General features: G+C 43.6%; 1 protein-coding gene across 1 annotated transcript in view; it reads right to left on the bottom strand.

The window, feature by feature from the left end:
- LPL (lipoprotein lipase) overlaps positions 1 to 14,045 on the bottom strand; it is a 28,503-nt gene extending 14,458 nt beyond the window's left edge. The window contains exons 1-3 of the mRNA XM_015144880.3: positions 13,738 to 14,045; positions 4,396 to 4,556; positions 848 to 1,027 (exon numbers count right to left, since the gene is read on the bottom strand). Of these exons, the coding sequence (XP_015000366.1) occupies positions 848 to 1,027; positions 4,396 to 4,556; positions 13,738 to 13,825 (429 nt within the window). The 5' untranslated portion in view covers positions 13,826 to 14,045. The remainder of the gene's footprint in view (positions 1 to 847; positions 1,028 to 4,395; positions 4,557 to 13,737) is intronic.
- Between the last annotated feature and the right edge of the window lie 879 nt (positions 14,046 to 14,924).

Genomic DNA, 14,924 nt, shown 5'->3' with positions numbered 1-14,924 from the left:
TCACTGAAGGTTAGCCAAGCAATGACAGACTCAGGAAACATTACAGTGGAAGGGATCAGAGACACATGGTCCAACCCCTCCTTTAACAGGTGAGAAGCCTGAGCCCCAGGGAGGTGATCCCGTTTGCCCATGTTCATTTGCCTGGTCAGCAAAAAAGATAAGAAAAGAACTTTTATCGTTTATGGTCAGTCTAATAAATACAGCTTATTTTTTACTTCCAATTACCTGGTTAAAATAATTTGCCTCGGTCAGAGTATTAGCTTCTTTCCAACCCCAAGATACTTTTCAGAGGTACTTTTCAGGGGATCATCTGAAAAAGTGAGTCTCTTGCAGCTAAGTCAGAACTCCAGACCTCAGTTCCCTTCTATCCTATGCACCTTCCCTTCCAACATCTTCCTAGCTCAATTCCATCACTCTCCCAATGTTCAACAAAAAGATTCATCCTATGTCACACTAAAGAATAAGTACTATTAGTATTTTCATGAAAGAGATTGGTATGTCAAGGCGAGGATAAGATGTCCATGGGCCAGCCAACTGGTGGGGAAGGATTTGGCTAAACATGCCATCTTTCCTCTGTCCGAAAATCACAAGCTTTTGTCTATTGGATCTATTCACTATGAAAATATCAAACAATAGAGCAGGGCAGGACTATTTATTGGACTTATAGTCTATTCTTATCAAAATGTTGCTTTTGGATATAAAATAATGCCCATGCTCATTCTGAAGATTTGAAATGCCCCCAGAAAATCTTTACATCTAAGAGAAAAGGAAGAAAGAACAACCATTTTGTCTGGCTCCAGTCAAAGACACTGTTTTGGACACTTAAGTCTACTTCTCCCAGTCTTACCTCCATCCAGTTGATAAACCGGGCCACGTCCTGTCCCACCAGTTTGGTGTAGCCTGCGGACACTGGGTAATGCTGCTGAGCCCGTGACAGCCAGTCCACCACAATGACGTTGGAGTCTGGTTCTCTCTTGTACAGGGCGGCCACAAGTTTTGGCACCCAACTCTCATACATTCCTGTTACCTGAAGATGATGACACAAGCTTTCTTAAAATACCCACCTACTACTTGTCATGGATGCATCAGCCCAATACACCTGCATGAAATGGAAAAAAACAAACTTGGAAGGAAGCCCGTTGGCACAGATAGAAAAAATCAAATAACAGAAGAGTGTTCAGAGACAGGTCTGTCCCTTCCAAGGCAGATCTAAGTATGCCAGGAAGGCATTGAGTTGAGGAACAGCAGATTGGAGTTCACCATGCTTTCCATTTAAAAAGTATATTTTAGACATTCAGCAAAATTTTGATAATTTATACTATTAAGAGGAAAGATTGGTCTGAATGCAAAGCGGGTCTTTGAGGAAACTAGCAGGAGCACCTGGCTAGGAGCAGAAACCTGAGGAATCGGTCCAGTCCCACACGCCTTCGCCTCCCTTCAAGGTTGGGGCGTTGGGCACCCTTTGTAGTTGGCTTTCAAGATCAAGAGAGGATGATGTCATTTCTTCAGAATGTAATGTTAATGGCCCCCTGTTTCAGCCAGGATCCCCTACTTCACAATGGGAACCCTGTACTTAAAGCCAATGACATCCAAGCAAATGGCAAAGCTCCAAGATAGCTGTGTCTAAGCAACATGCTGGGATGCATCACATGCATGCTACATGCTAAGCATTCTTTTGGGAATCTCATGACACAGTTAGAGAGCCTCCTCAGTTCCCTTCATCTGTGCCCGTGAGTCCCCAGGCAGCTTATTTCAGATAAAGCAAGAAAACTGGGTTTACTCTAGGCCCCTATTAGAAGTTTTTCCGTACTACTAGTGTTTCTCTTTTCTTTGTCCTCCCTCCCTTTCTCCTTCCCTTCCTCCCTCCCTTCTTTCCCTCCTTCCTTCCTTTTTTCCCCTCCGTTCTTTCCCTCCTTTCTTTCCTTTCTTTTGGCAGAGTCTCACTGTCTTACCCGGGCTAGAGTGCAGTGGCATGACCTCAGCTCACTGCAACCTCCGCCTCCTTGGTTCAAGCAATTCTCCTGCCTCAGCCTCCTGAGTAGCTGGGACTACAAGCACGTACCACCACACCTGGCTATTTTTTTTGTATTTTTTTTTTTAGTAGAGATGGGGTTTCCCCATGTTGGCCAGGCTGGTCTCAAACTCCTGACCTCCAGTGATCTGCCTGCCTTGGCCTCCCAAGGTGCTGGGATCACAGGCATGAGCCACCGCTCCTGGCCCAGTGTTTCTAAGTTAAGCAATCTAAAACGGCTGGTCATCCAACTTACTCCTACAGTGGCTGACACTTTTATTAACTGCACAATAGCTAATTGAATCCTTTCTTTCTGATCAACATAAAATAGTGATGTAAGTAACCACAAACAAAGCGAGTGAAAAATTTAAGTACTCACCTTCCTCAACTCAAAAAGGATCTTATTTTCTAAGTTCTTTCAATCTGAGTGTTTCTTTTGAGGTTCAATAATTACTATGTTTTAAATCTTTGGTTTTTAGACATGCAGCTGAACTGAAGCCCTCCCTGCTGCCTGTACCAGGTGGGCCACCTGACCCTGCCAGTGAGTTCACTGAGATAATCAAGATCAGTGTGGCTGGCTTCATTCTTGCACAGACGCAACTCAGTCCCACAGCCAGACAACAGTCTCTGGGCTCAAGCACTCAAAATGTCAGGACACATGATATGAAAGATACAGGTGGGCTTAGTGGGGCGGTAGGACCAATGATAGGAAGTGGCACCATCTGTTGATACTGGGTTGGTCATGTCATCTTGGTATGAAAAAGAAACGTTTTTTCCATAACTTCCCAAAGTATAAAATTCTCTCAGGGATAAGATTGAGGTGCCTGAGATCCTCGATTTATTTCTGTTGTATAAGTGCATTTATTAAGCTCAGATTTTTTGAAAAGTATTAAAAGTCAATTTCTGCATATAACCAAAGAGCCTCTAAAGATTCCTTTTTTCTGGGCCAGACGCAATGGCTCACACCCGTAATCCTAACACTTTTGGGAGGCCAAGGTGGGTGGATCACTTGAGGTCAGGAGTTCAAGACCAGCCTGGCCAGCAGGGTGAAACCCCGCTTGTGCTAAAAATACCAAAATTAGCCAGGTGTGGTGGTGGGTGCCTGTAGTCCCAGCCAGTCGGGAGGCTCAGGCAGGAGAATCTCTTGAGACCAGGTGGCAGAGGTTGCAGTGAGCTGAGATCGTGCCACTGCACTCCAGCCTGGACAATAGAGTGAGACTCCGTCTCAAAAAAGAAGAAGATTCCTTTTTCCTACTCATACCTATTAAAATATAAAAGGATTTATGTTTAGAAATTTGAGCTTTTATCACAAAATATTGAATTTACTATGTTAACATAGTAAATGGCTGTATTTTAGTAAACATCTGTGTGAATTCTGTTGGTAGTAGTCTTCATCTCTATAAAAATTGTAGCAATTGTCCTCTTCAGTCAATAACAAAGGCACTTAAATTATGTAGGAAAGGAAATGTGGACTAGATGAATGTTATTTTTAGCTAGTTCTCACTAGAAATTAGTATTATAATATTCACAAGCTCTGACATAATGGATAGATAATATATCTTTTACAATCCATTTTACATAAATGCTTTTAAATAAATTACACAGTCTACTCACTTGGGATTGAAACATTTTAAAAAAAACTAAGCAAGAACTGCGTAACGTAAAGTGACCATGTGACATATTAGAGAGGGGACTTTTGTCAATATTTTTAAAAGTAAATTTAATCACAGTTTCAATTTTTCTAATCATCTGGCATGTCAGTTCCCGGCCCAACCCTTTTTTTTTTTTTTTTAATTTCTAGAAAAGTTCCCTAAAGTTGACAACTGAAAATTTTGGAAGTAGAGTGTTCTTAGGAATAGCTAGTACAACGTCTGCTTTATAGATCAGTAAATGGAGACCCAGAGACGACAAGTGATTTGATCCATAGCACAGAGCTGGGGAATGGCAAAGCCAACACGGACCCCACACTTACTCCACTCCAGCCCTCTCCTCACTCTTCTATGCTGCCTTCTTTAGAAAGGTTCTCCTGGCAATGTGCTGGATGATGCAGGATCACGCCAGGGTTCTGCCGGTTCTCCACAGCAATCGCCTATCTTCTGCTCTATAGCTGGGCAGAGCCTCCTTTACCCACCTCGCAGGAGGCTCTGACTCAAGAGCACCAACCAAGTACAGTGTTAAAATGAAGGCTGGCATTGCCTAGGGGGAGTTCTCATGAACCTGTGGCTTCAGATCCCACCTGAGCCAGAACTGTGTTTATTCAAGTGTAAAGGAGAGCCACGCGAGATATGGGGTGTGGACCCATCACTGGCTCCCCAACAACTAGGGCAGGCCCATCAGGATACCTCACCACCCTAATCCCCTCTTCCTCAAAGAGCCTCCCTTACCGTCCAGCCATGGATCACCATGAAGGTTTTGCTGCTGTGATTGAAGTGACAGGTCGCCACAGACTCTGCTACTCCAGGAATGAGGTGGCAAGTGTCCTCAGCTGTGTCTTCAGGGGTCCTTAGGGCAAATTTACTTTCGATGTCGATAAAATCTCTTCTTTCTGAAAAGGAAAAATTGGATATGAGGTTAACTGGAGGGTTGTTTGGTTTTATTCATTGGAATGGTATATTTTAGGTTCACAGGTAACCACCGCTGATGCTGTTTTTGTTTCTGAAGTGTTTTCAAAAACGAATGTGGATTGCAAGAGAACAACAGATCCTCCAACGTTGAGCAAAGTTGACAGACAACCTTAACTCTGAATTAAGATTGTCACCATTGACCTCTCCTAAGTCTTCCAGCCTTTCCTGAAGCTCTCCTTAGTCGGGGTGTGTGTGTGTATGTTCATGATTTCAAGTAAGTGAACTGCTATTTGGGGATTCCTTAGTGAATTCTATCTTCTCTCAAGACATGAATTTAAGTGACTTGGCCAAGGTTATCCAGGTATTAGTGGGAGGGTGAGGATCAGAACCAGGTCTCTCAATTCTACTTCAAAGCTCACTTTCCTGGAGAACATTGACTCGTGCATGGCTCTGGTGTGCTGTAGTTCCAATATTTGTGGGGGGGTTTTTGTTTTGTTTTGTTTTTTGAGACAGGGTCTCGTTCTGTGTCCCAGGCCAAAGGAGTGCAGTGGTGCGATCTTGGCTCACTGCACCATCAACCTCAAGTGATCCTCCCACTTCAGCTGCCTGAGTAGCTGGGACCACAGGCGTGTGCCACCACCCCAGGCTAATTTGCGTTTATTGTAGAGATGAAGTTTCGCCATGTTGCCCAGGGTGGTCTCTATTTCCTGAGCTCAAGTGATCCACCCGCCTCAGCCTCCTAAACTGCTGGGATTACAGGCATGAGCCACCAGACCTGGTTGATTTTTGTACTTTTAGTAGAGATGAGGCTTCACCGTGTTGGCCAGGCTGGTCTCAAACTCCTGGCCTCAAGTGATTTGCCTGCCTCAGCCTCCTAAAGTGCTGAGATTACTAGTGTGAGCCATCAGGCCAGGCCTCTAGTTTTAATAAAATAATTAAAAAAAAATTTTTTAAAGAAAAGTTGGAAGCATGAGGAAGCTTTTGTATGAAACTCTTCCCACTCCTATGGCAAGATATACTTCAAAATGTTCTAAGAAATCATTTAGTAGGTTGTCTAGAAATACCCGTGTTGTGTATGAGCCATGGTTAATTCTCTCCCCAAGTATTTATTTTCCCACTATGTCATTACAATCTTCCACACAAAGGCAAAACTTGAAAACCACAGCAAAGCTTGTTGTAGAAAGGGTTCAGTTTGGTTCTTCATAGTTAATCCCAAACTTGGTGAGAAGAGAACTTTGAAACTATGGACAATAATTATAAATGCTGCTAAATCTTCATGGGGTACAGTGAATAGCTGAAGTAAATTATATTGCAAATAAAATCAGACTTCACAAAGCAGAGCACAATCAAAGGGAAGTTATGTTAAAGGAATCATTTAATTTTGAAGTAAAAAAGTAAAAAAAGAAAACAACCCATAAATCCTACCTATTTACTATAAGAAGGTAATAATTTGCAGATTTTAGATTTTGCCATTCAAACTTTCAGGAGATTCGTGAGGCTGCTAGGACTACTTCTCTTTTCTTAATCTAAATTTGCTGTTTTTTTTCAACTCAAAATTTAAAAATCTGTAATATCAAAATAACTGCAGTAGTCAGGCCAATAATAAAAATAAGAGTGGCATAGTAACAACAGTGAAAATACAGGCATTTGAGGAAATCAAAACCACAATGAGATACCATCTCACATCGGTTAGAATGGTGATCATTAAAACGTCAGGAAACAACAGGTGTTGGAGAGGATGTGGAGAAATAGGAACACTTTTACACTGTTGGTGGGACTGTAAACTAATTCAACCATTGTGGAAGACAGTGTGGTGATTCCTCAAGGATCTAGAACTAGAAATACCATTTGACCCAGCCATCCTATTACTGGGTATATACCCAAAGGATTATAAATCATGCTGCTATAAAGACACATGCACACGTATGTTCTTGCAGCACTATTCACAATAGCAAAGACTTGGAACCAACCCAAATGCCCATCAATGATAGACTGGATTAAGAAAATGTGGCACATATACACCATGGAATACTATGCAGCCATAAAGAAGGATGAGTTCATGACCTTTGTAGGGACATGGTTGAAGCTGGAAACTGCCATTCTGAGCAAACTATCACAAGGACAGAAAACCAAACACCGCATGTTCTCACTCATAGGTGGGAATTGAACATTGAGAACACTTGGACACAGGGCAGGGAACATCACACACCGGGGCCTGTCATGGGGTCGGGGGACGGAGGAGGGATAGCATTAGGAGATATTAGGGATAGCATTAGGAGGTATAATGTAAATGACGATTTAATGGGTGCAGCACACCAATATGGCACATGTATACATATGTAACAAACCTGCATGTTGTGTACATGTACCCTATAACTTAAAGTATAATAATAATGGTAATAAAAAGAAAGTACAGGCATTTGAGTCAGCCTTATCTAATTATCTACAATTGGCCAACATTTTCTTATTGAGTAATTATTTTCTAAAATTCCTTAAACAATATTGTGGTTTAAGAAATATGCAATGAGTTGATCACACACACGTACACATACACGTGCACATACACCTCCGTCATCTAAAATGTAGGAGAAATTTCTTAATGATTCTAATTATGAGAAAAGGAGTTTTGTCACAATGAGTAAACACTCCAAGATCATTTATTCAAATAAGAATCTATGCTAAACTATTGGTCTTTAAAGCTCTTTTCATTTGCATATAGTAAAACTGCACATGAATCCATCCATCCACCAAGAATATGCTCTCCCTCTCATCTTTATTTGAAGATGTTGGTCGCCTTCTTCCTTCCCAACCAGAGAGCACTTTGTTAGCTTTACTATTTATCTGATAATGGAAAAGAGTATTGAATACTTTTGATCTAATTCTGCTTTCAGTGCCTAAGAACTTTTTTTCCTGTTAAAAAGTGCTTTAGAAAATTTAAAACTAAGTTAATTTCACCTTCTCCCACATCTTTCCACCTTAAATAGCTCATATCTCCTCTCCACTAGTCTTATTTTAACATATTCTATTATCAATCTTTTTAAAGCAGAGATGATCTGAACAACCTGGCAGACAGATCTAGCTTACCACCTATTTGCCAAATTGATATTTTAAGAATATTGCTCAGTACAACTCCAGAGGCTGCCATTCACTTTTAGTCCACTTTCCCCTCGAATTATGCAATTTGGTGTCCCTGGAATTGCTGGTGGTTTTGAAATGACCACAAATTTTCTTTGAAATAACCAAGACTGGCTTTGTGTAGTTCCGTGAAAAAAAAAAAAAAAAAAGGTCTATTCAATCCATAGATACTGTACCAGATTGCATGTATGGCTCACTGACAGCTCCAGTTTCCCTCTGTTGCGTCCAGAACATGTAATGAAAAGTAGGAAATTTACACATCCTCTAGTTAATTTGTATTTAGAGACTTTCATTTTACTTTTAAAGCAAATGATTTTCATTTGACAGGAAAATAGTGCCACTCTGTGTGCTATGTGATGGTTTCAATTCTATGTCAGATATGAAATAGTAAATTTTATTGGCACTTAGTCAAACTTTCCTTTTCTTGGATGTTCTGATAATTTTCACACTACCTGTGTTTGCAACCCCCCGAGGATGTCTCAGTGTCCTAAAGATTAATGTGCTTCCCAAACTTCAATCAGCTCTCTAGTAACTGACTTAGACCATGTAGCGATGGGTAGGACGATGGACCCTGGCTGTGGGGAAGTCAGTATATTTGGTTGTTCCAGTGCATCCTGTGATTGCTATTGGGCAGCAGGTGGACTGATTTGATGGAGCTGTTAATAAAGAAACTATTAGTTTCCATACATGGAAATAATATAAGTGACTGCACTCATCTAACTAGACTGTCTTTTACCATGTCCCTTAGAAATTAAGGCCACCTTAGAATTGAGAAAGAAGAGGAGTACAGGAGGAAGGGAAGGGAAGCAGGAAGCGAAGTGGGAAGGGAAGCGGGAAGGGAAGGAGGGAAGGAAGGAGGGAAGGAAGGAGGGAAGGAAAGGCAGGCCTCCATCCTGAATTTAACTTAGCATCTCTGTACTACCTGCCAATCAGGTCTCATCAGAAATGTCCATATTAAGCACTTAGGGGAGAGTTTTGGGTAACACGGAAGTTACAAGTTATGCCTTTCCTGACTATGGAATCTTTATTCCTAAACTCCTAAATAAGTAGCTACAAATCTGAGTGTGTAAACAAAGACGAAGAATTTATTCTAACATAGATAATAACTCACAGAGACAAAATTAGGCTGAGAAGTTAAAGCACGTAGAGAAAGATAAATGTATAGAGGGGAAGAGCGGGAATTCTTGTTGCTAGAAAGAGGGAAGCATTGAGCATCCCAGGAAAGCAACAGATGATGCTTTAAAGGCAGATCAAAGTCATCACATGAGTGACATGAACATTTATGCAATGACATGAGGTACAAGAACTCAGTGAGAATGCAATTCTCTTTGGAATTTCTATTCTCCCTTTATCTCCCCACCCCTTTCTCTCTCTCTCCCCTTTTCTCTCATTCCTACAGAACTTCCTTAGTAATTCATTTGCTCTCTGAGACTGATAGTCATAGTTATCGACTCAGGCAGTGTTTGTTGAAGAACAAACTGAATTACTGATGTGGTCGATTTGGTGAAGAAAAACATCAATATCATGATCAGACTGAATTGATTGGTCTGCTCAGATATTCCAATTTAAACAATGCTCTTGACTTATCTAACAAGCAGCTTTATTTCATTTTATTTTATTACTATTTTTTGAGACGGAGTCTTGCTCTGTCGCCCAGGCTGGAGTGCAGTGGCGTGACCTTGGCTCACTGCAAACTTTGCCTCCTGGATTCAAGCCATTCTCTGCCTCAGCCTCCCAAGTAGCTGAGATTAAAGGCGCTTACCACCACGTCTGGCTATTTTTGGTATTTTTAGTAGAGATGGGGTTTCACCATCCTGTCCATGCTGGTCTTGAACTCCTGACCTCATGATCCACCCACCTCAGCCTCCCAAAGTGCTGGGATTACAGGCATGAGCCACTGTGCCAGCCTACTTTTTATTTTTATAAAAATTGTTTTATTAATGGAATAGTAAAAATAAATCCTATATGTATCACCTGAATTTTACCCTGAATTTTCTCCAGTATTAGGGGTAACCTTCCACACTACTGAAAAGAGGGGTTAAAAAATAGGTTCAGAGATGTGTGTTAAAATTTCCCCACTGAATTAGACCATCAAGTATAATAAGCCATCATTATTTAAAGGGATCTTGTGGACTGGTTAATGAAATAATTTGGTTGAGTGTCATCACATGGGCATATTTAAGTCAAGATTTTTTTTTAAGTGAAATACAAAATGTTTACATGATTAATCTGAGACGACTTTCTTCTTGTTGCTGAGGATGGCAAATGGAAACATCTAGTTGTCTGAAACTAACACAATGAAGGTCCATGATTACTTTGCCAACAATTGTTTTATTGGGGGGAAGGCTGCATAAACATGGGGATGCTATTCTTTTTAGTTAAAATGTAAGTGCTAACTCCTATACTATTCTTCACCATAATTAATTCTGCAGCCAATTTTTTTTCAAAGGTACATTATTGATGTCATGATAGCTGTATCTTGAATGAAGGGCTGTTGAGGCTCTAAATGCAAATCCATTTACCTACATTTACCACGATCCCTCCAAAAGCATCTGACTTTTCATGCTACTTAAAAGCTTCTCTAAACTTTGTACTACACTCAAATTAATCCAAGCCAGAATGGTATTACCCCTACCTGACTGCATAGAAAGAGACTTCAACATGTATGAAAACACAGATGAGCACACACACCAAAGTGGGTTGAGTGCTGTGAGCAAGGTGGCTGGATTAGACAAAGTGTGGCCACCCCAATTGGGTCATCTTTGTTCTATTCTACTGTCAAATAATGGTGGGAGACATTTTCTTTCATTCAATCAAACAGTCAAAATCACCACACTGCTTAGATAGCATCTGATCATTCTGAGAGCACAGACTAGGAAGAGCAAAAGGAATGAACTGGCACAAGTTTGACAGGCTCACTTCCAGCAGAACTTTCATATATATATATATGAAATATATATATATATATATATATATCACCCAAGGTAATCCATTCCTTCCTTCATAGTAGATACCTATTGTTGAGCACTCAAAGGGTGTCAGTGCACACAGACAATCTTAAAATGGCCACAAGACGGCAAAGTGCAGTCATGCAGTCTAATGAACAGACATTGTTCAGAGTAAATTTCAAACTCTTAGCCTCTAAATTGGAACCCTATCCTATTAGTCCTTCAGGAGCTAATGGAGCCTTCAACTTTTCCAAAAACAGAATGTGACAAAAGCACTGTGACAAAGATTTTACTCCCAGGTTAGAAAGTCTCTGTTGATAAATGGTATTTAGTTCACTGTGGTGACAAACTCATTTAATGGATAAATGATCCCAAGCTTTACACTGATAAGTGTTTTTGTTGTTTTTATTGGCATAAAAGTTGGAATTTACCTTATGTGTATGATACTCGTGTCTTGAATACTTTCCTTACACTTTGTGATCGAAAATCATCACCAGCCATCACTTTGATGGCTGGAACATCTTCATATTTAAGTCAGTGCGGTCTTTGTGGTGGCCACAGAAGAAACTAGCTGCAAAATGTTGTAAGTTGCAAGGCACTTTCTTGAACCATCTGGCATAAGGCAGTAAACTGTATGGCCTGGTTTTTCCTCCATAATAAAGCAAGAATAGAGAGCTGAGTTAAAAATAAGCTGCTGAAAGAAAGAAAATTTTCCATCACAGCTCTTCCCCCGTACCTGACTCCCACCTTTTAATACAGCTATTAATCATTCCCTCACTGAGCTCTCCTCCAGTGACATCTGCTGTTTTGCTCTCCTTTGCCATCATGTTCAACTCGGAAGATAGCCTGGAAATTCATGATGGCCAGGCAAGCAGAACTTCAGCTGCTAAGCACTGACCATACTCTCCCTCTCCTAGCTCTTCACATTTCCTAACTGGGACCATGCAGAAATGGTGGTGGCTCCCAGGACAAAGTGCCTGAGGGCAGTGCCTCTTGTTCTCATATTCTTAGAAAGAATCCAGAATGAATAAGTAAACTCAAGAGCCCAGAGGAGGTGCTGCCTCTCTTTCTACCACACTAACATCTTTCTCTCCCTGAAATTCTTACCTTCCTAGATGAATGCATCTGGGGGAGAAAGAGGGAGAAAGTTTCTGTGATGAGAGAGGCATTATATATTGGGTGAATAGAGTGAAAGTGGAGGGGATGAGAGGCAGTCGTTTCAAGTCTACTTTGAAATAATCCTTCCTTAATATATTTACAGCCTAGAAAAGCATGTGTTGGCTACAACTCAATAAACTAATTAATCACATAAGTGTCCACTTAAAGAGTCAAGAGTTACACCGGCCTCAGAGAACATTGGCTTCATCCAGTTAAGCAGTACAAAGGGAAACATACCCCACCTAAGATGTTGAAGACGTTCTCATCGAGTCTCCAGTGTTTTCAAACTGATCCAATAGAAAAGATACTTTTTTTTTAAATCCAATTTTGCTTTGATGGAATCTATACTTAGCGTTTGTGTGTGTGTGTGTGAGAGAGACTGTCACCCAGGATGAAGTACAGTGGGACAATCACAGCCCACTGCAGCCTCCTGGAACCCCCTGGCTCAAGTGATCTCTCCTCAGCCTGCTGACTAGCTGGGACCACAGGCACAGGCCACCATGCCCGGCTAATTTTTGTATTTTTTTTTTTAAATAGAAACGGTGTTCCCCTATGTTGCCCAGGCTGGTCTCGAACTTCTGGGCTCAAGCTATGTTCCGGCCTCGGCCTCCCAAAGTGCTGGGACTACATGGGTGAGCCACTGCTCCCTGCCAACTTTTTTTTTTTTTTAACCTAACAAAAATGTTTCACAAATTAATGCCAAAATAAAACAAACGTTCAGTGGCAATCCAAGCCATAGACAGACTCCATCATAACTTGAACCGCCGTGGACGTGCCGCCTGAGAGCACATCCAAGCGACACCGCCCTAATTGCAATTCCAGCAAGGAAGAAAAGAGGAAATGTTGGCCCGTGTTATGAATGGCTTCAGCTGCTCTCTATATTGCTGTTGCATGTTAACTGAATCGAGTTTTGAATTAAGCAGACTGCCTCCATTGCGGACAGGTCGAGACATTCTCATCTGGACCCGAACGCCTGGACCCTAGCGAGCGGGCGGTTCCCTGGCTGCAATGACCAAGGTTGTGCCCGCAGCGCCCGGCAACCCCAAGTGCTCGCAGCCGCGCGGCGGGGCCGGGCGCCCGGAGCTGGCCTCAGCCCCCAGGACAGGAAGGGTGGCCAAGTGCAAACCTGGCAACCCCCGAGTCGGCGGCCACAGATTGCTGATGGCTGCGCCACGTTTTCGGGAGGGTCAGCCCCTCACTGGGTTCTCAGGGCACTAAGTAAAGACGGCATGTGAGCCTGGAAGCTGGAGAGAGTCCCGGGCGCGCTATAGCGGGCAGGACGCCGCGTCCCCAGGACTCCGCGTCCCCAGGACTCCGCGCCACGCGTTCCTTCTACACCCTCAAACCCACTGCCACTCCCACAGCGGAGCGAGGGCGAGCGTGCCCCGTGCGGCTGAGATTCCCGGAACGCCTCCCGCGCCTCGGCTTCCCCAGAAGGGGCCCCTGTCGGCCCGCGCGTCCCCAGGCGGGGGCTGAGCCGCAGTCCCAGCCAAGCCGAGGTCACCTTGGCCCGTGCGCCTTTCATTCCGGGGCCCCTCCAGCAGGGAGGTGACTACAGGTCACCGCCAGCCGGGCCCTTACTCCCCGCCTCCGCTGTCCCGCCCCCCACATCCCCGAACCTCTCCGGCGGAGCCCGCGCGCCTGGGAACGCGGTCCCAGCCAGAGTGGAAGGGACAGCGCGGGAACCCGGGAGAGAGAAAAAGCGGGAACCGGGCGCCGCCGCTTCACCATCGGGAGGAGATTCCCTCCCGGCCCCTCTTGGATCCCACTGCAGGGACCCTTTCGGGCTAGTGCCCAGGCTGGGAGAGTCCCCGGGCGCATCACAGCCCCTTCCAACTTACTTTTTCATATCCTCAGTTCGGATGGCAAGTGGCCACCCGCCGGGTTTGCAGTTGGAGGGGAGTCTGCGTGCAAAACTTACGGTCGGCGGCGGCCACCCCTCCGCGGGAGGCGGTCAGACTCTGGAGCCACACGGCCAGGGCCAGCAGGAGCAGGGCTTTGCTCTCCATCTCGGGGCGCGTCCCTCTGGAGGAGCTGCAAGGCGCGGACGGACTGATGAGCCGGCTGAGCCGGGGGCGGGAGAGGGCTGGAGCCGCGGTCCGGCGCTGAGCAAGTCGCCCTTTAAAGGGGAGGGCAGGGCAGCTAGAAGTGGACAGCTTTCCCTTGAGGAGGAGGAAGAGAGGGAATCGAGTCTGACACTGTTTTCACGCCACGGCTGCTTATGTGACTGGAAATATGCAAATAAACCTCATCACCTATTGGCTATAAAATCATAAGTTGGGGGGAGGGCCCTAAATTCACTTCTGAACGTTTGAGCAAACCAGTAACGAGGATCAACCCTGCCAACGAGAAGAGGAGGAAAGGGCAGACGGAAAAATTTGCTTTGTTAGGCTCCTGTTCGCTTAGCCTAAGGGTTTCCACTCTCCCCGGGGCCCCCTGTCTAAGCACCAAACACAGGTTTATATCGATTCACGTTAAATACTCAACAATCACCTGTTTTCCAAGGAGGGACAGTTTAGCTGTTAAATTACATTTGGCCGGCACTTTAATACACCTCTCTTTTGATGAATCCTGTTTGTCACTTGCAGTCCTCCCTCCCTCACCCCGCACCCACCCCCACCCCCGCAAAGTCAATGTAGGGATACAGGGACACACATTGCGTCCCAGCTTGTGCTCGTACAATCTGGTGTTTTAACATTGGCAAGATGGATCAGCTTATGTGATGGAGAAAAGCCTACTTGCTCTAACTAGTTTCTAATTTTTGCCTCATGCAAATTATTCTCAATCCTCAAACTCATCAAGGAATGCAAGGATAATATTTTGTGTTCAGAGGCAGAACATCGAGGTCAAATAATCTAAAGCCGTATTGAGTTATAAGTGAAAGAAGATAGTCACAAATGACACATATTGTATGATTCCATTTAAAGTGTCCACAAAGAGACAAATCTATAGAGACCAAAAGTAGATCAGTGGTTGCCTGGGGCTGGGTAATCAATAGGGGAGGGGAAGAATAGAGAGATTTTGGGGGAGTTGATGACAATGTTCTAGATTACGTTATGGTGCTGATGCACAGCTCTGTAAATATACTAAAAGCAATAGAATTGTGCA

The sequence above is a fragment of the Macaca mulatta genome, chromosome 8, assembly GCF_049350105.2.
Source record: "Macaca mulatta isolate MMU2019108-1 chromosome 8, T2T-MMU8v2.0, whole genome shotgun sequence".
Classification (NCBI taxonomy): domain Eukaryota; kingdom Metazoa; phylum Chordata; class Mammalia; order Primates; family Cercopithecidae; genus Macaca; species Macaca mulatta.
Note: the sequence above shows the minus strand (reverse complement) of the source record. Positions and strands in the feature narration are given on the sequence as shown.